The sequence below is a fragment of the Mustelus asterias genome, chromosome 7, assembly GCF_964213995.1.
Source record: "Mustelus asterias chromosome 7, sMusAst1.hap1.1, whole genome shotgun sequence".
In the NCBI taxonomy this organism is placed as follows: domain Eukaryota; kingdom Metazoa; phylum Chordata; class Chondrichthyes; order Carcharhiniformes; family Triakidae; genus Mustelus; species Mustelus asterias.
This window is the reverse complement of record NC_135807.1, coordinates 83,268,981-83,290,002: the sequence shown is the minus strand read 5'-3', so window position 1 is coordinate 83,290,002 and position 21,022 is coordinate 83,268,981. Positions and strand designations below refer to the sequence as shown.

The window sequence follows — 21,022 nt, the reverse complement described above, 5'->3', positions numbered from 1 at the left end:
AATATTAAATACTACTGTGAGTAAACAATGCTGGTTTATTGAAATTACCTGGTGTTATATTTATGCTAACATTTCTCATGAAATACATGGTTGTCACATTAGCTCAGATCTGTTAGGTTTGGAAGATAAGTGTCACTGGTACGCAATTGTACAAGTCACTGGGAAGGACATTTTACTGTAATACAATATTCTTCCACTTGACTGTAGCAAAATATGTACATAACCTGAATATTGCCATTCATTATCCTCCATTTGTTATGTAAGTCAGTGTTATAACCAGATGACCACAACAAGCTTCAAATGGAGTTGTGTTTTAAAATGTCTCCTCTAACATGAGGTAAAGTTGGAAATTCCAGAAGCACCCCAGTTCAGAGACATGATTATGTGGTCTGATTGCCAGGATATGAAACTCAAACGGAAATATATTGAAATCAAGTGAGAGTTATCACACCTGTACAGACTAACTCACAATAATGGGGCAGCTGCTTTATGAGAGAGAGAGAGAATAAATTACTGCGCAGAAGAAAAAGTTGTCGAGGAGGGGGACGCTTGTGATAGTTGATCTCCTGTTCGATGGGACCTTTGGAGATTTAAGGAACAAGGAGTCACCGAGGTGGGTCCAACTGCTGAAAATTGGATCTGAAAGACACAGGCTGAACAGAATTACTTTCAAAGGGCATGGAGCAGCATTTTGAACTAATGAGGCAAGGAAAAGTGAGCCTGCTCAAAATTGGGAGGAACTTTGGACTTGACACATCTGCCAAAAGTGTGATGCACAGACAAGGGTGTAGGAACATGTATCTCAATTGTATTGGTTACTTAATACAAAAAAAATTTCTTTACTTTAATGCTTTTGTTGCCTATTGATGTTTGATCTATGTTGATTTTAGTTTCTTTGTTAAAATTCTTAAATCATGAAATAGAGCGGCACGGTGGCACCGTGGTTAGCACTGCTGCCTCACAACACCAGGGACTCTGGTTTGATTCCCACCTTAGGTCACAGTCTGTGTGGAGTCTGCATGTTCTCCCCATGTCTGCATGGGTTTCTTCCGGGTGCTCTGGTTTCCTCCCACAGTCTGAAAGATGTGCTGGTTAGGACCATGCCAAGTTCTCCCTCAGTGTATCCGAACAGGCGCCAGAGTGTGGTGACTGGGGGATTTTCACAGTAACTTCATGGCAGTGTTAATGTAAGCATACTTGTGAGTAAAAAAAAATCTTGTCCTTCGTCTATTTCTGTTGGTCATTTGGGAAATTAATCTCTTTCTCGAAGTCAGTCTCTACGGGGATCATAACACTTGTATCAAGAAACAAAATACTTTTGTGGTACTTTTTCACCACAGTTCTGTAATTCCCACTGTCGCGGCCATTAAATCAGGTGGGAGGTCGAAATAACAGCAATGTGGCCCTCAAAGATTTTGGAGTCCCAAATTTAGCAATAATTAGAAGTACCATCCAGTTATTGTTGTATGACACTCCAAAATGATGATCGTAAAAACACTTCGGAAAGCAAACAGCCAGAGCTTTTTAATTAAGACAATTATACATTATTTTTCTTCTGTGCTGCCAACAGTGGAAATTCAGCTGACAAAAGATTTGCGGTATACTTCTAGGATGATGGCTGTATACAGATACACAGGGGGGATTAAGGAGTATCACAGAATATTTCGTTAATAGGACAGGGCTCTAGTCAAGGTGATATGGTACCTTCCTTCTGGCTAGATGAAAGCCTAATGAGAGGAAGTTAAATGATTGAAGAACAATTAATGTTTGTAAAAATAAATTAAAGCATAAAGATGATACTTTGGGCCTGATTTTACCAAAACTTCGCGCCCGAAATCGCGGTAAAGTTGGGCGTCGGGCCTTTAATGTGATCTGCACCCGAATCCAAGCAGATCGCGGCTTTACCGACACCAGATTCCGGCGTGGGTCCGGCCCGCGCCCGAATCGGGTGGCCCGACGATTTAAATGCATTTGCATGCATTTAAATCGACTTAATGAACCGCGTGCCCAACTCTACCGCCAAATCCCACTTTACCGTCTTCTGGCCCAATCCGCATCCACGCTGTAATCGACCTGCCGAATAAAAGTCCAAAGTCGCCGCTGCAGCCTCTGAAGAACGGGGTCAGAGACTGCAACGGCTCTCTGACCCAAGCCATCCTCTGGTCGGAGGGGGTGGGGGAGGAGGAGAGGGGAGTGTGATGTCTCATCCTCTGCGGGGGGGCGGGGGGGAGGGGTGGGAGGGGAGGGGGTGTGACCGATCATCCCCTGGGGGGGGAGCGGGGGGAGAAGGTGTGACGTCTCATCCTCTGGTTGGGGGTGGGGGGGGGGGCGGTTCCACTGCCTGCCTGCGGCCGATCCCTCCTGCCGGAGTGGACGTGCGGCCGTGCCATCCCACAAAACCTTCAGGATGAAGCAATCCCTCGCTAAGAAGATGAAGCAGAACCGGCCGATTCCACAGTGGATCCGCATGAAAACCGGCTACAAGATCAGTACAAGTCCAAGAGGAGACACTGGAGAAGGACCAAGTTAGGCCTGTAAAGGGATACACCATCACTGGTACACTACAGCCACAGCCATCTCTCCCGCTCCTGCAGGGAAGAGTAATCTGTGGCTGGTAGTGTACCAGTGGTGGTGTATCCCTTTACAGGCCCAGCTCGGTTCTTCTCCAGTGTCTCTTCTTGGACTTGTACTGATCTTGTAGCCGGTTTTCATGCGGATCCACTGTGGAATCGGCTGGTTCTGCTTCATCTTCTTAGCGAAGAATTGCTTCACCCTGAAGGTTTTGTGGGATGGCATGGCCGCACGTCCACTCTGGCAGGAGGGATCGGCCACGGACAGGCAGCGGAACCCCCCTGGCCAGAGGATAATACGTCACACCCAATCCCCCCCCCCCCCCCCCCCCCCACCCACCCCCCGACCACAGGCGATGATTGTTAGAGAGCCGCTCTCTCCGCTTTCTGCTTTTTTTTTCTTTTGAGCCCGGGCACGCTTTGTCAGATTTTTTTCGAACTGCGCATGTGCAGTTCAGAGCTCCGATCGGTCCACCAGCGCTAAGCCCCACCCACAGCGCGGATCGGGCCGGAGCCGGCAAAATGTGTATGGGTGCACTGGAAAGAGGATTCCAGGCGCGGATCTATTTGACGCCCAGATTCGGCACTTGGACTCAAAGTGGTAAAATTCCCCCCTTTGTTTCAACAAGCATAACTTGAAATATGTTAAAACTATGTCACTTAGCTGAAATCTTACCCTGATAGCTAAAGACAAAAGGATACGTACCTCTTCCTGTGAACCTATATATTTCTCCTGTGCCATCTTCAGGTCAGTCTTCAATTTTAAAATAATCTGATCTCTATTTATGACCTAAGTATCGAAACAAAACAATGTGAATATGAATAACACAAACAGCATAAACTGAATTATTCCATCTAATATTATAAAATGTAGATTAATGTATCAATTACTATATCGCTGGGCAGGAGAATTCAATGTAGAGATTCAGTCACATTAAAAAGAAAAATATATGCCATTTACCATTGTTAAGTTAAATAAAAATATGCAAATACAAATGTAAATCCATAAAATGTGCCATCTTTTAGCACCCAAATTTAGCACCAATATTCAGAAAAAGTTGGAAAAGGATTCTATCAGGAACATGGATTATAAAATTTGAAATTAATTCTAATTCTTGTCTATCTTTCAATCTTGCAGTGGCCCAGACCATATTACCCTACATTGTGTAGCTTTTCAAAGTACAAATGTTACTGATTCTTAGCAATTATTTGAAGAAACATTAATACAGTATAAAACAAGAGCACAATACTTAGTGGTACAACTACTATAATATTAAGTTTGAAAAATGATAAATTAAAAAGCAAAAGAAAAGGTAGAAAATGTTTGTATCACTGATCAGCATATTTGGTTTGTCGTACTCAAGCACTGAGTTGTATGGAGGACAGCATAAATTCAATGGCCCAGCTCTCCCGGTCAGAGGCAATGCTAGGTGCATTGCAGCTGCCCACAAAGTTTTCTGCACCCTGACTATATTGTGCTTTTTCAGCCGGGCTTCCATCCCAGCTGCAGTAGAAATGGGCAAGCACCTCTCCAGGGCAAGTCCAGCGAATGCAGAAGATGGAAAAAGTTAGAGGACATGCCCCCTTTTTACAAGAGTAGCTGCCATATTCAGGAAGGCTCTAAAAGGTGCAAAGTCTTTCAATAAATGAGTGAATTGGTGGGTGGGTAAGTGGGTAGGTGAGTGAATGGGTAGGTGAATATGAGTGTGAGTAGGTGGGATGAGTGGGTGAAAAATGCGAATGCAGGACTGGGTGAATGGATGAGTGAGTGGATGAGCGGGTGGGCAAGATGGTGGATGGGAGTGGGTGAGACACTAAGTGCAGGGATGGGTGAGTGAATGGGTAAATGGGTGGATGAGAGTGCAAGTTCAGGAATGGGTGGGTGAGTGTGGGTGGGAGTGGGGGTGTGGGGGGGGGGGGAGGGGGGAGAGAGAATGAGAGTGGGTGAGCAGGTGCAAAAGGATGAGCGGGCGAGTGGTTAATTGAGTGATTCAGTGGGTAGTTGGGTCAGAGGGGTAATTGGGTCTTGGGATGTTGTTCGGTCATAGATAGTCAGGTTAGGAGCGCAGTCGGGTAATCGGGTTGGGGGGGGATCAGTCTGATAGGGTTGAGAGGGGTAGTCAGGACAGGTAAGTAGTCCTGACAACTTGGCTCGGGGCAGGTAGTTGGGTCGAGGAGGAGTTGGGTCAGCTCCGCAGAGGTAGTCAGCTCGGGGAAGTAGTCAGGTGGGCTTGGGAAGGAGGCTGTTGGGTTGGGTCTGGGGGATGTAGATGGTTGTGGTGCTTCATTCAGTTATGTTGGTTAATCTCAGTTACGCTAGAGATTAAACTGCAACATTTCAAGTGCGAGTTTGCAGGTAAGGTTTTGTATCTGGCATAAGTCTCTGACACTGAGCTCAGGGTCAAAACTTTTGTGGAGCGTCCCAGGCAACAGAAATCGGACCATCGCAAGTTTAAACTTCCCAGCAATTACACTATGTGTTTAAGCACGGATTTGAGCAGGGTTCTGACACAGACTTCAGTCCAGGTTTCACTGCTCTGCGCACTGGAAGATTTGGGCCATTACTTACAATGCATATAAACTGAGTATTTATTTGTTAAATTTGATAAATTACTCTGGATATTAAGTGTCAGGTAAAATTTAATACAAGTCAACAGATCTCAGATTTTTCCTAGGTATCAAACTGCATGCACCAATAACAGCTTAATATTTATTTTAACTTTTCTGACTCTAATCTTGAGGCTCTGACCTTGTACCTGGTACGGTTAAGTTGTACTGAATACTCTCCCTGTCGCTAACACGAGTGATACTCTGTGAGCATATAAAATTCTGACAGGGCTGGCCAGACTGGATGTAGAGATGATGTTCCATCTGGCTGCAGGGAGTCTACAACAAGAAGTCATTGTCACAGGATACAGGGAAGGCCATTTAGGACTGAGATGAGGAGAAATCTCTTCACACAGAGGATGGTAAACCTGTGGAATTCTGTACTACAGAAGGCTGTGGAGGTCAAGTTACTGAATATAGTTAAGAAGGAAATATATCTCTAGACTTTAAAGGCGTGAGAGGGTATGGGGGGAGAGCAGTATGGCATTGAGATAGAGGATCAGCCATGATCACATTGAAAGGCAGAGCAGGTTCGATGAGCCGAATGGCCTACTCCTGCTCCTACTTTATGTTTTTAGGAACGAGTCAAAGAGAGATACAGCAGTATCTTATGGGGATAGAATGATCTGCCAGTCAAAGAAACAATAGACACGCTGTAATACTGGCAATACAAATTACAATGGATACGAATCACCTTAACTTTATTTGGTTACCGGTGTCTTAAAATCCTTTACATTTTAATAATAGTAAGCCAATTTTAACTTTGCATTAATTTTAAGATAGATAAATCACTATCCAAATATTAGCAAAAATGTGCAACGGGTGACTGCAACAATTTATGCTTGTATTGACATCTCCAAAATACCTCTTGTTGAGCAGTTCTATGTTTCTCAGTAATTACTGCCATCTCTAGCTCTATTTCTTGCTTCTCCGTGCTGAGTTTGCTGACATCCTGGGAACGCTGTGTTATTTGGTCTGTCAACTTCATAGCTTCTTCTTTTAGCTTCTGTATGAGCTTTTCTCTGTGGAGCAACTGAGATCAGAACTGAAAGCTGCAGCCATTATTTCAAATCATATTTATCATGTCCTTGAATTCTAACACCTAATACAATTTCCTCTGTGAATATATTTGTGTGAGCAACTCAGAGTTAGTCATTTATAATACATTATTCACAGATGTAGCTGTTGTCTTTCAAATAAAGTTTTCCACATATCAATATTCCTAGTTCACAGTCAGGATATAAAGCTTTAGTAGCTCTCTGCAAGGTTCTGATGACACGTTAAAACTACATAGAATCGCCCCGTCATGTGAACATTCACTCTGATGGTTCAATATATAGCGACATTGCATCATCTCTTTTCAATTATTCTTAACGTTTAATACACAATAGGACCAATTCGTGTCTCCAAGTCTAAGTCAGTTCTGAATGGCTTAGAAATTCTTTCTGAAAGGTCAACCTCAAAGAGCACTCAATTCTCCAGTGACATATTAACAGCACCAGGTACAGATTCAGATGGTTGCAGGGAGTACATTATTTCTGTGAGGGTAAAACCAAGTGGGAATCAAACTTACATTAATTGGAGATATTTAAAGGAAGATTTCACAAAAGGATGAAAAAGAATTCCGAAAGCTTTAGTAGGCCATCAAAACCCAACAACAACTTATATTTATATAGCACCTTTAACATAATGAAACATCCAGAGGTGCATCACAGAGCCATTATAAAACAAAGCATGACATAAAGAAATATTGGGCGGGACTTTCTGGCTGCACTCGCCCCAAAACTGGAAAATCCCACTGAGGTCAACTTCATGGTCCGCCCCTCGCCCATTCCAATTACTATAGTGGGCAGGGTGATAAAATTTGCCTCGTTAAGTCATAAGACCAAAAGCTTGGTCAAGGTGTTAGCTTTTAAGAAGTGTCTTAGTAGCAGGAAGTCAGGTCATGAAATGGAGAAGCATCAGGAAGCAATTTCAGAACTTGGACCAACAGTGCAGCAATTATGATTGGGAATGCAAGAGGCTAGAATTAGAGGAGTGCGGATATCTCAGGGGTTGTAGAAGATTACAGAGATAGGGAGGGATGAGATCAGGAAGGAATTTGAAAAATAAGGATGAGAATTTTAAAATCAAGGCATTGCTTGGCCGGGTGCCAATGTATGCCAGTGAACACAGGGGTGATCGGGAATGGGACTTGCCACGAATTAAGACAGAGGCAGCAGAAATTTGAATGGTTTCAAGTTTATGGAGGGTAGAATGTGGGAGAGCAGCCAAGTGTGTGTTGGAATAGTTGAGTCGAGGGGTAATAAAGACATGGAAGAGGGTTTCAGCAGCAGATGACCCAAGAGAGGGCTAAGTCAAGCGATGTTACAGACATAGAGGTAGGTGGCCTTAGAGGTGGCACAAATATCAGGTCAGAAGCTCAACTCAGGATCAAATGTTACATTAAACCAGCCTCCCATCCATTGACTGTCTACACTTCCCGCTATCTCGACAAAGCAGCCAGCATAATCAAGGACCCCACGCACCCCCGACATACTCTCTTCCACCTTCTTCCTTCGGGAAAAAGATCCAAAAGCCTGAGGTCACGTACCAACTGACTCAAGAACAGCTTCTTCCCTGCTGCTGTCAGACTTTTGAATGGACTTCCCTTCATTAAGTTGATCTTTCTCTACATCCTAGCTATGACTGCAACACTACATTCTGCACTCTCTCGTTTCCTTCACTATAAACGATATGTTTTGTCAGTATAGCGCGCAAGAAACAATACTTTTCAGTATGTTAATACATGTGACAATATCAAATCAAATCAAAACAAAATATTGCAAACAGACTGGCTTAATTTCAAATTGTTTCCAGTGACAGTGATGCAGCAGTCATCAGTTCAAAATGGAGTTCAGATCAGAGACCGGAAATCATGGTTTCAGACTTCCCAATATTTGACTGGAGGAAATTTCTGCTCATTCAGGATTTCGGATAAGCAGTCTGACAATTTAGCAACAGTGGAGGAATTGAGAGAGGTGCAGGTGAGGTAGAGCCCATAGAATCATGGGCTCCCTACAGTGCAGAAAAGGCCATTAGGCCTTCAAGTCTGCACTGACTCTGACAGAGTCTATTACCCAGGCCATCTCCTCCACCCTATCACTATAAACCCGCACATTTACCATAGCAAATCCACCTAACCTGCACATCTTTGGACTGTGGGAAGAAACCAGAGCACCAAGAGGAAACCCATGCAAACATGGGGAGAACATGCAAACTCCACAGAGGCAGTCACCTAAGGTTAGAAGTGAACCTGGGTCCCTGGCGCTGTGAGGCAGTAGTGCTAACCACTGTACCACCGTGCCACTCACTAGTCGTTAGCGTATACTAATGGCATGCTCTCAGATGATGTCATGAAGGAACAGCATGCAGATAAGAAATAGAACGGGATCAAGGATAGATCCTTGGGAGAGACCAAAGGGGAACATAAAGAGAAACCATTGCAAGTGAATCTTGAGCTACCATTAGATGGATGAGAATTGAACCATGTGAGAGCAGTTCCCCTCAGGAGGATAAGGAGGGAAAGTTTCACTTTAACACAATCACACAATGTTATTTTCTGTCTTTAATAAGAGCTGTGTCACTACTGTGGCAGAGGCACAAGTCTGATTGGAGGGATTCAAATGTGGAGTTCCAGGAAATATGGGAATGGATTTGGGAGACAACAATGCACTCAAGGACTTTGGAGAGAAAAAAGAAGTTAGAGATAGGACGGCAACTTACAAGGACAGTGTCAAGGGTTTCTTTTGAGAAGAGGAGTAAAGACAGCAGGTTTAAAGGCGAGGGGCAACACCTGAAGTTTACAATATTGGCTAACATTGGGGGCAAGAGAGAAAGTTCAATGATCAGCAGTTAGTGGGACTAGGAAGTGGGTCTCCTGGGTAAGATGAGCTCAGAGGGGAATGAGGGAGATAAGGGAGAAAAAGACAAATATGAGAGTTTAGGGCTAGGGCAAGAAGGATCGTCAAAGAAAGTTTGGCTAAGTGAGCTGGTGGAAGGGAGATCTCTAATCGGAGTATCTTAATCTTAGTTAGCCACATGCACTTAAAGTTAAAGGTGAGAGTGCAGAAAGAGTGGAGAGGTGTTTAAGAAGATGATATCAAGAAGATGATATCAAGTCAAGAAAATAAGATGGGGGTTACCTTTGAATTCCAGGATGATCGAAGAATAGTGAACAGTTTTAGCAGGTGAGAGGAGGACTGGATGGTGAGTTAAGTGGACCAGCCAGATCTGACAGTAGATTGCTAAACCATTCAAGTTTGCGTCCCTCGATCTTAAGTGAGAAGAGATGAGGGCTATATGAGAGGGAAAAGCCAGGGTGAGAGAGGGTAATAGTTTAATCTGGGTGGGAACCTCATTAGGTCACTGGAGAGGGGTGAGGAAAATTTGAAAATGAGATTTTGCCAGGGAGATTTTCATTTTTCAACTCTCATGGGATTTTGCACCCAAGTCCCCATTTGCACTCACGGCGAACACAGGTGCAAAATTGCAGCACTTGTGTCTGCTTCCTCCAACATATCTCTGGCAAGAATGAATGAGGTGAAGTTGTCTTTCTTTGTATGGAGGATTTTTGTGTCCTCCCTTTTCCAGCAGTATAACTGGTGGATGTTATTTATTTCCTCAGCAACAAGTCTGAAAGAAGCCTGTCCCACAATTTAAGAGCCAAAATCATTCATGGGGAATGTGGTCTGTTTGCTGCTTTGTTGTTGCAGTTCTAGCTGCAGCAGTTGGCTGATTTCAGTCACAACTTCCACTGTGCTCAGCAGACACTCATCCATGATCCTTGCTGATGTTTAGGTAAGATAATGGCCAGGGTCTTGTGGATGATGCTGTTTCCCATCCCACCAAACATCCTCTCACTTGGAAGTCCCATTCCAGCAGAGAGTTGCCAGCCAATCAGATTGACTGGCACCTCTCTAATCCCTGTAGCAACAGAAGCTGCAGTGGACAGAACAGGATCAATAATTGCCACTTAAGAGAGCCTCAATTGGGGCAAGGTACAACAAGACTTTGTCTGCCCCAGCGTAAAATCGCTCAGAAGTCGGGGCTGGTGGCTACCCTGCAGGAAGTCCATTCATCCTAATTCACGTTCAGAGGGGTAGAGAAGGAAATGTAGAAAATGTTCACATATGGCTTTGGATTGTGTAAAAAGGAGACTGGGTGTCGATGAGGAAGAGGAAGTGGCCAATACAGACCTCTGGTGCAAGAGTATGAAAATAAATCATTGTGGAGATGTTATGGATACAGCTGGATGGGTAAGAGTGGAATGAACCGAGGCAATCCTGCTAAACTGGAAAAACAGTGAAGGAGGATGGTATGGTTAATCATATCAACAGCTCCAGAGAGTTCAAGGAGGAATAATACAGTATTATCCCAATAACAGTTCATATTTATATAATGCCCTTAATGTAGGAAAATGATCTAAGGCACTTCTCAGGAGTATATGCAGGCTAAAATTGGCACCAAATCAAAGAAGATGACATTAGGACAGGGTGAAGTAGTGGAAAATGCAAAAGATGTCAGAGTAGGAGGTACACAAAATTCTCAGACGGTTGTATGGCTGGAGGAGGTTACAGGGACAAGTAGCAGTGAGACCATTGAGGGATTTGAAGATGAGGCAGCAGCATTTTGGATGAATTCGAGTTTGGCAAAATGGGAGATAATCCAGAAGAGCATGTGAATGCACAGTCAATGATCACATAAGATGGCAATTATTAAAGTATATAGGAAGAGAACATTTCAGTATTGCAAGTGTGAAAAAATCCTGATTGGAGAGATTCAATTACTGAATTGTGGGAAAACTGGGCACTGATTTGAGAAGAACGGAAGGTTTGAAATGGAACAATAGGAGATGTAAGTTTGTCTGAGGTGGAGGTGGTGATGATAGCTGATTTCAAAGTGAGACCACAGTGCTTGAGGAGAGGAAACCGTTTACAATGTCAGAGAGGATGCGAACCAGAATTTGGGTGGCAAGATCAAGGAACAAGGTTCTTATGGGCAGACTAATGATTTATTTGTCACAAAATGCTGTTTAAGCAGAGTTTACAATTTGTTCCAAGAGCGAATTGATGCTTGTTTGCTAGTGTATAGGAGGCGAACAAAAAAGAGTGGGATTAGGCTCAGGAGCTCATGTGCAGAATTATATCAGCATAGACTTGATGAACTAAGGCATGTCATAGTGCTCTGTTCTTTGCTTCTACAAATACACAGCTTGAAATCCCCACATTATTCTGACTTTGTTTAGTTTCATAAATTTTAAATTCCCATTTATTGAATCATTGCAAAGAACAAGTGGAAAATCACAAAAAAGAAGAATTTGTTTCCTTATACAATGAGCTTTCTAGACTCTTACAATGTTACAATCTTCGAATGTCGGCTGTGACTTCAGGAGCAGAATCATGTTATGTAATGAATCAAGTAGAGTTGTCAAAGTTCAGACTCTGTGATGAAGTGTGTATACCTTGTCAACTGTTTTACATCTCAATTAATAAGCAATCATATTTGTTTGACAAGGTAGAGGGACCTTCCATGGCTTCAGATAGTAATATGCCAGTGTGTGAAAATAAAACCTTGTAATGTGTCAGTGAAAGTGTTCCTGTTTCTGTGACATTGGCATGAATATTAAAATGAGCTGAACTCCCTCTCAAGGCATGTCTATTTATGATTAGACATTTTCAGACAAGCTGCTGTTCTTGTGAAGCCACAAGGGATAAAAGCTACAGCTACCAGTAAAGGTAGATTATGCACCATTACATATGGTGTTCTTCAAACTTCAAATCGAGTTATCATCTAAATACCACTGTAAAGTCAGAATACAATTGGAGCATCTCTTTAAGGTGGCTATCTTTTGTGTGCACACTTTTGCCTAAAATCATACAAGGAGGAGAGTGCAGAATATTTTATTGTTTAATCCAAAAATTGAGGGCTATAAGTGAGAGAAAAAAAAATCTTCATTCATGACATTCCTGACATTATGGGTAATTCTTGTAAAACAGCAGAATTGAAATTATTTGCTTGTATATTAATCCGTCCACATTCCTTCTGTCTATTAAAAATCACCAGGGAAAATTATTTCAGTACTTGAGCTACAATAGCAAAGCAGGCATCAGAGAAGCGATGCAAGTATTAAAAAATGTAACGGACCTAATGGTGATCTTAAGATAGTAAATATTCAGAAGAAGGAATGAACAAAAGACCCCTCCCTAAAAGACAGTAGCAAAGCATGATTCAAGACTTTGATAAGTTGAAAGTTCCAACAAGCGGAAATAAATAAATCCCCCAGGTAAATAAAGGCTAATACACAAGATAAGGGTGCATAGGGTTGAAGGTAATATACAGCATGGATAGAGGTTAGAAGCAAAAGGACGGGATACGTGGAACATTTTAAGTTGGCAGCTTTGAACTACTGAAGTTCAGCCAGGATCAGTGCTGGGACTTTAGCTACTTAATCACTATTAATGACTGCGACAAAGAGAACAAGGGTAATGCAGTTAAGTTTGCTGATGATACAAAGATGGGTGGGAATGTAAACTATGAGGAGATCTCAAAAAAACAGGAAGAGATATGGACAGATTAAGTTTTTATTTTATTATTTCATGGGATGAGAGCATTGCTGGCAAGGCTTGCATTTGTTGCTCATCCCTAATAAGCCTTAAAACGGTGGTGGTGAGCTGCCTTCTGGAACTGCAGCTGCTCATCTGGTGATAGCTACAGCAAGAGTTTTAACAACACCAGGTTAAAGTCCAACAGGTTTATTTGGTAGCAAATACCATTAGCTTTCGGAGCGCTGCTCCTTCGTCAGATGAAGTCCATCTGATGAAGGAGCAGCGCTCCGAAAGCTAATGGTATTTGCTACCAAATAAACCTGTTGGACTTTAACCTGGTGTTGTTAAAACTCTTACTGTGTTTACCCCAGTCCAATGCCGGCATCTCCACATCATGATAGCTACAGCTACAGTGCTGTTAAGAATTGAGTTTCAGGAACTTGACCCAGTGACAGGGAAGAAACAACAATATAGTTCCAAGTTAGGATGGTGTGTGGCTTGTAGGGGAACCAGCAGTTGGTGGTGTTCTCATGTGTCTGCTTCCCTTGTCCTTCTACATGGTAGACAAAATGGGCTTGGAAGATGGTGAAGGAGTTTTGGTGAGTTGCTGCAGTGCATCTTGCATGTGAAGGTCTAAGGTTGTGGATGGGGTATTGTCATAGGTGGTGTAAAGTTTCTTGAGTATTGCGGGAGCTGCACTCACCCAGGCCAACAGAGAGTATGCCATCACAATCCTGACTTGCACCTTGTTGATGGTGGAAAGGCTTTGAGAAGTCAGTAACTGAGTTATTTGCTACAGAATTCCAATCTCTGATCTGCTCTTGTAGACACAGTATTTAGATGGCTAATTCAGTTAAGATTTTGTTCACTGGTAACACCCAGTGACAGGGTTTCAGCAACAGTAATACCGTTGGATGTCAAGGGGTGATAGATTATCTTTTGGAGATGGTCATTGCCTGATGTGTGTGTGTGGTGAGAATGTTATTTTGTCATTATCAGCCCAAGTCTGAATGTTGTCCAGGTCTTGCTGCATATGGACATGGACTGCTGAAGTGTGTGAGCAGTTGCAAATTTTGTGCTGTTCCTTGCGGACAGGACATACCTGGACAACTTTTCATGTTGTTGGATGAAAACCAATATTGTTACTCTACTGGAAGAGCATAACTCACATAGTTAGTATATATTCATTAGTATATAGAAATCTATCAATCCTTCAACATGCTTCCACAGACCTCTGGGATAGAGAATTCCAGCGATACACTATCCACTTAGTGAAGAAATTCCTCATCAGATAATGCTTGTCGTTTATTCTGTATCCCCAGTTCTGGATCCCAGCCAAAGGAAATATCCTTTCTGCATTTATCCTGTTTATCTCCTTAAGAATTTTGCATACTTCAGTGAGATCATCTCTCATTCTTCTAAACTCTAGGGAATACAAGCACAATCTCCTCAATCTCTCCTCATGGGACAGTCCCACCAACACAGGAGGGGATGAACATCCGCTACACTCCATCTATGGCAAATATATCCATTCTTACATAAACAGGCCAAAACTGTCCACAATACTCCAGATGGGGTCTAAGCAAGGCTCTGTACAATTGCAGCAAAACATCTTTATTCTTGTACTCAAATCCTCTTGTGATAAAGGCTAACATACCATTGTCTTCCTAATTGCTTGTTGCAGCTGCATGTCAGCTTACAGTGACTCACAAACAAGGGCATCCAGGTCCTTTTGGACATCAACACTTAATCTCTCACCATTTAAGATAGACTCCGCACTTCTATTCCCCCTTTGAATGTGGATAACCTCACATTTATCCACATTTTATTGCGTTTGCCACGTTTTGTCCATTCAGTAAGCCTTTTTAAATCCCCTTGAAGCCTCTTTGCATCATTGCCACAATATACATTTCCACATAGTTTTGTGTCATCTCCAAACTTCGAAGTATTACATTTTTGTCTCCACATCCAAATCATTGATATAGATTGTAAACAGCTGGGGCCAAAGTACTGATCCTTGTGGTACTCCACTAGTCACAGTCTGCCAATCTGAGAATGACCCATTTATTACTACTCTCTGGTTTCTGTCCATTAACCAATCCTTAATCCATGCCAGTATCCATGGCTGGAACACCTGGATAACAAAGACACTAATGTCAGACTCCTATTTATTGACTTCAACACCATTATTCCTACAGAACTCATCTCCAAACCCCATGGCCTGGGGCTTGGCTCTTCCCTCTGACTGGATCCTATATTTCCTAACCCACAGACCGCAAATCAGTAAGGATAGGCAACAGCAACACCTCCTCGATTATCTTCAACACCAGTACCCCGCAAGATTGTGTCCTCAGCTCCTTACTATACTCCTTATACACTTATGACTGTGTGGCCAAATTACGTGACAGCTCAATTTTCAAGTTTGCTGATGACCTACATCCTAGACTGTTGAGAAGGGTGGCTATAGAGATAGTGGATGCACTGCTGGTCATCTTCCAAATTTATTTCAAAAGGAGATGAGACGGAATACAGGCAAGAGATAGAGAATCTAGTGAAATGGTGCAACGACAATAATCACTCCCTCAAAAGTCTGTAAAATGAAGATGATAGTGGAAGAGATGCCCCACAAGAGATGAAGTGGTCAAGAGTTTCCGGTTTCTAGGTGTCCAGATCATCAACAACTTGTCCTAGTCCCTCCACCCCGATGCTATAGTTAAGAAAACCCACCAACATCTTTACTTTCTCAGGACGCGAAAGAAATTTGGCATGTCAGCTACGACTCAACAATTTTTACAGATGCACCATGGAAAGCATCCTTTCTGGATGTATCACAGCTTGGTATGGCTCCTGCTCTGACTAAGACAACAAGAAACTACAAAGGGTTGTGAACGTAGCCCAGTCGATCGTGCAAACCAGCCTCCCATCCATTGACTCCGTCTACACTTCCCGCTGCCTCGGAAAAGGAGCCAGCATAATCAAGGACCCCACACATCTCAGATATTCTCTCCTCCACACCCTTCCGTCGGCAAAAAGATACAAAAGTCTGAGATCACATACCAACCGACTCAAGGACAGCTTCTTCATTGCTGCCATCAGACTTTTGAATGGACCAACCATATATTAAAGCTGATCTTTCTCTACATGCTAGTTATGTCTGTAACACTGCATTCTGCAACCTCTCCTTTTCTTCTCCCCTATGTACACTATAAACAGTATGCTTTGTAGCTGCAAGAAATAATACTTTTCACTGTATGCCAATATATGTGACAATACTAAATCAAATGATAGTATATTATTTCCTTTATCATGTGTTTTAATTTTGTTTGCTAACCTTCTGAGTGGGACCTTTTTGAAAGCCTTCTGAAAATCCAACTACAGTTCATCCATTAGTTCCCTCTTATCTCCTTAGACACTCACAGAAAATGCCAACAAGTTGGTCAAACATAATTTACCTTTCATATATCCATGTTGACACCACGTAGTCAGATCATTATTTTCTCAGTGTCCAGTTATCACTTCTTTGACAATAGATTCCAGCATTTGCCCGACTACTGACTTCAGGCTAACAGGTCTGTAGTTCCCAGTTTTCCTTCTCCCCGTTTAAACTGTAGGGTTATATTTACAACCTTCCAATCTGAAGGCAGTGTTCCAGGATCAGTATAATTTTGGAAGATGACCAGCAGTGCATCCACTATCTCTATAGCCATCCTTCTCAACAGTCTAGGATGTAGGTCATTGGGTTCCATGGATTTATCAACCATCAGTCCCACTAATTTCTCCAGTACTACTTTTTTACTAACTCTAATTTCTTTCAGCTTCTTAGTCTCATTATTCCCTTGGTTCTCTATTATTTCTGGAAGATTTTCTGTAAGGTCCTACATGAACACAGGCACAAAGTAATTATTAAGCTTCTCTGCCATTTCCCTATTCCCCGTTATAAATTCTCCTGTCTCAGCCTCTAATGGACCCACATTTGTCTGGGCTGACCTTTCCTTTTTATACACCTAGAGAAGCTTTTACAGTCCATTTTTATGTTTCATGCCAGTTTACATTCATATTTATTTTCCCATTCTTTATCGGTTTCTTGGTCCTTCTTTACTGAATTCTAAAATGCTCCCAATTCTCAGTTTTACTACTATTTTGGCAACTTTATAAGCCTCTTCTTTGATCTAACACAATCTTCAACTTCCTTTGTTATGTTAGCCACGATTGATTCACATTTCCTGTAAATGGCAGAGCAGGTTCGATGGGCCGCATAGTCTCTCCTGCTCCTATTTCTTACTTTCTCATGTTGACGTTATCCATCTGTCACCCTCCCACCAGCTTTGTGTTATCTTCAAATTTTGAGATATTACATTTAGTTCCCTCATCTAAAAGTGAACAGCAGAGGTCCTAGCACCGATCCTTGCGGTACCCCACTAGTCACTGCCTGCCATTTGGAAAATTATCCATTTATTCCTACTCTTCGTTTCCTGTCTGCCAACCATTTTTCTATCAGTTTCAATACACTACCCCCAATCGCATACACTTTAATTATTCATGCTAATCTTTTATGTGGGACTTTGGCAAAAACCTTCTGTGTGTCCAAATAAACCACATCTACTGGTTCTCCCATCATCAAGCCGACTAGTTACATCCTCAAAGAATTCCAGTAGATTAGTCAAGCATGACTTTCCTTTCATAAATCTATGTTAACTCTGTCCGATTCTACCACGGTTTACCAACTACCCTGCAATAAAATCTTTGATAATAGACTAGAATTTTCTCACTACCAACATAAGCCTGACTGGTCTATAATTCACTGTTTTCTCTCTACCTCCCTTTTTAAATAGTGGGATTATATTAGCTACTCTCCAATCTGTAGGAACTATGCCAGAATCTATAGAATCTAGGATGACGACCACCAATGCATCCACTACTTTTAAGACCACTTGCTTAAGTACTAAATTTGCCTGAATTGTCAAATCAATGGTTACTCATGAAATGGATAGTTCTTTGGTGGAATCAGATAAGAGGAACCAGTGGATGTACTGTACTTAGACTTCCAGAGGACATTTAACAAGGTGCCACAAAGGTTATTGTAGAAAATGTCATGCTCATGCTGTAGGGGGTAACATTTTGGCATGGATAGAAGGTTGGCTAGCTAACAGGAAACAGAAGACAGCTATAAGTGTGTCTTTTTCTGGTTGGCAGGATGTAATGATTGGTGTGTCACAGGGATTAGTGCTAGGGCCTCAATATTTAACAACTCATATATGACTACGACATGGGGACAGAAGTATGGTTGCTAAATTGCTTACGATACAAAGGAAGTTGGGAAAGTATGTTGTGGAGAGGACATACAGAGGCTATAAATCAAGGGGACATAGGTTAAGTGAGTGAGCAAAGATCTGGCAAATGGAGTATAATGTGGAAAAATGTGGAATTGTCTACTTTTGGCAGTACTAATAAAAAAATTATTTAAATGGTGAGAGATTGCACAGCTCTGACATTCAGAGGGATCTGGGCATACTAGTGCAGGAATCACAAAAGGTTGCAGATACAGCAAGTAATTAGGAAAGCTAATAGAATATTATTATTTATTGCAAGGGGAATTCAATATAAAAGCAGGGAGATTATCTTTCAATTGTACAGAGTTCACCTTGGACAGGCAAAAAGCACATGGAGTCCAAACCAATGGACTCCCCAAGGCTCAATACTGGCTCCAACCCTGTTCAACTTGTATACAAGTTATCTTCGAAAGACTACCTCCCACTCTGACAAAGAGTCGTCCAGACTTGAAACATTAGCTCTATTCCTTCTCCATAGTTCTGTCAGACCTGCTGAGATTTTCCAGCACTTTGTTTTTGTCCGGAAATTAAAATACGCTGATGACATGTGCCTCGCAACTCAAGCCCCAGACTTCAACCTCTTGGACCAGACCATAAACAAGAGCTTGTCAAAACTTGACCAATACTGCAACACATGGCAACTTAAGCCAAGCCCTGCAAAAACAGTATCCAGCTTATTCCATCTTCACAGTGCAAAGGCCAATAAAGAGTTCAACATCCAAATGAACAGATACAAGTTAAAACACCACCCAACTCACCTTAGAGTGACCCTAGATTGGACACTGACCTTCCGGGAACACCTGAAAACAATTGCAGCCAAGGTCAAGTCCAGAAACAACTTGATTGCCAAATTAGCCAGCTCAACATGGGGGTGCTGCTCTCAGCACCCTACTGTGCCCCTGCCCACACACCCAGACACACCAAAATCATCAGGGACCTGGGCAGAGTAGAAAGGAAAAAAATGTTCCAATTGGTGGAAGGACTGAGGGCACATTTAAGCAAATTGGCAAAAGAAGCAATGGTGACATGACATGCAGTGAGTGGTTAGGATCTGGAATGAATTATCTGAGAGTGATGGAGGCAGATTCAACTGATGTTTGCAAAAAGGAATTTGATCATTATCTGAAAATAAAAAAAATTGCAGGATTACAAGGAAAAAGCACAAGATGAATTGCTCCTTCAGAGGGTCAGCACAGATACAACGGGCCAAATGGCCACCTTCTGAAACCATTCTATTCTATGATTTTATAGGCCTCGTTGCTGAGGAAAGGAAGGATTGATGGAGGGTGCAATTGGTCCTGACTGGTTGCATAAAACAGGCACAAGCTTGTACTATACCATGTCCACTGACTCAGTCATTATAAAGGAAAATCAAGCATAGTGCATCTCACCCAAGACTAATTTCATCCTTCTAGTTTGGGAAATAATGAATTGGAGTGGGAGACAGTGCAATTAGAATCCAATTCAATATTCAATTCAATAAAGTTACATGCACAAGAAAGTAAAAACATTTGTGATGATGCATTTAAGTTTTGGAAGATCAAAAGAAGAAAGTTCATCACAGTTATTAAAATAGGAATGAAACAATAATTATTAAATTTTAGAATTTTAGTATCTCATCAGTTTGAAATGTCTCAGAATGCTTCACACTGAGTAACTTTTGAAATGCTGTGATTGTTTGTTTATAAACACAGTAAGCAGCAAGAAAAGCTGCAAGAGAAAAAGCAGATTGGAGGCTAGAAAAGAATGACATACTTTTCTTTAAAATAAAGCAAACTTGGGGACAATTTTGGGCATGCACTCTACATCTGTGGAAATGGCAGCGCGTGCTCAAAATCCGGGGATTTGTGTATTGATGGATTTCAAATAGATATATCCAAAGAAACTGAAAATCACCTTCTCAGTAGTCTATTTTAATTAGCCTAGAAACATGTTCATGCAATAAGCATAATATATATTGTGACCTAATTATACAAATTTAGATGGGCATACATTATAAAATGAAGTAACATTTTACCTGTTCCCACCACTCAAGGATCACGAACAATCATTTAGGCTTCCTATATTTCAAACATGGTTCACTGTACATTGACAAATATACGCATACAAGACATAATGAGATAGATGGCCCAGATGTTGCTACAAGAATAATTGAACACAGTCAGTAATGCACAAATAGGCTAACAACTTGTGATGAGGAAGAATTGCAAATCACCACAAGTTGCAGGCTGGTTTGCACTGCTTCAGTATAAGCTTTGCAAAATCAGCATCTCACTCTTGAATTCCCCATTATTATCATATTACTTCCCCATTAATCTTCCAAAGAACAGTAAATCTAGCAATTAACAGTATGAGTATCCTAGCAATGATGTGATAATTGTTAATGACTTCCAAACAGCCTCTCTTGCCCAGAAAATTATTTTCAATATGGAGTCTCATACATTCATATTAAGTTAAAAGTTTATTTATTATTGTCACAAGTAGGCTTACATTAACACTGCAATGAAGTTACTGTGAAAATCCCCTAGTCACACACTCCGGTGCCTGTTCGGGTAGAGTGAGGGAGAATTTAGCACAGCCAATGCACCTAACTATTATGAATTGTTTTAGGAACTTTTAAGTTTTAAATTTCTATTTTCTTTCTTTAAATTTCTCTCTCTCTCATAACACAGTCTTTCCATCTCTCTCTTTATGTGCCTGATTTGACATTGAATTCAGCCATGCTAATTCATTTTCCTTCTCAGTCTTTCCTCTTGTTTAATTCCCGTTGGTTAAAGAGACACATTGTTTGCCCCATTGTCCTTCAAATTCCCAGATGCCCTGTTGTGTTTGCTGGACCATTATCAGCTCATGGTTCGAGCAACGTTTTGAGTAAAAACATTTAAAACCTAAAATATGCACAGCCTAACTAGTAGTGTATACTGTTGAG

General features: G+C 41.8%; 1 protein-coding gene across 1 annotated transcript in view; it reads right to left on the bottom strand.

Moving 5' to 3' along the window:
* LOC144496129 (uncharacterized) overlaps window positions 1-21,022 on the bottom strand; it is a 287,585-nt gene that overhangs the window by 100,258 nt on the left and 166,305 nt on the right. The window contains exons 13-14 of the mRNA XM_078217113.1: window positions 6,043-6,210; window positions 3,277-3,360 (exon numbers count right to left, since the gene is read on the bottom strand). Coding sequence (XP_078073239.1) covers window positions 3,277-3,360; window positions 6,043-6,210 — 252 coding nt within the window. The remainder of the gene's footprint in view (window positions 1-3,276; window positions 3,361-6,042; window positions 6,211-21,022) is intronic.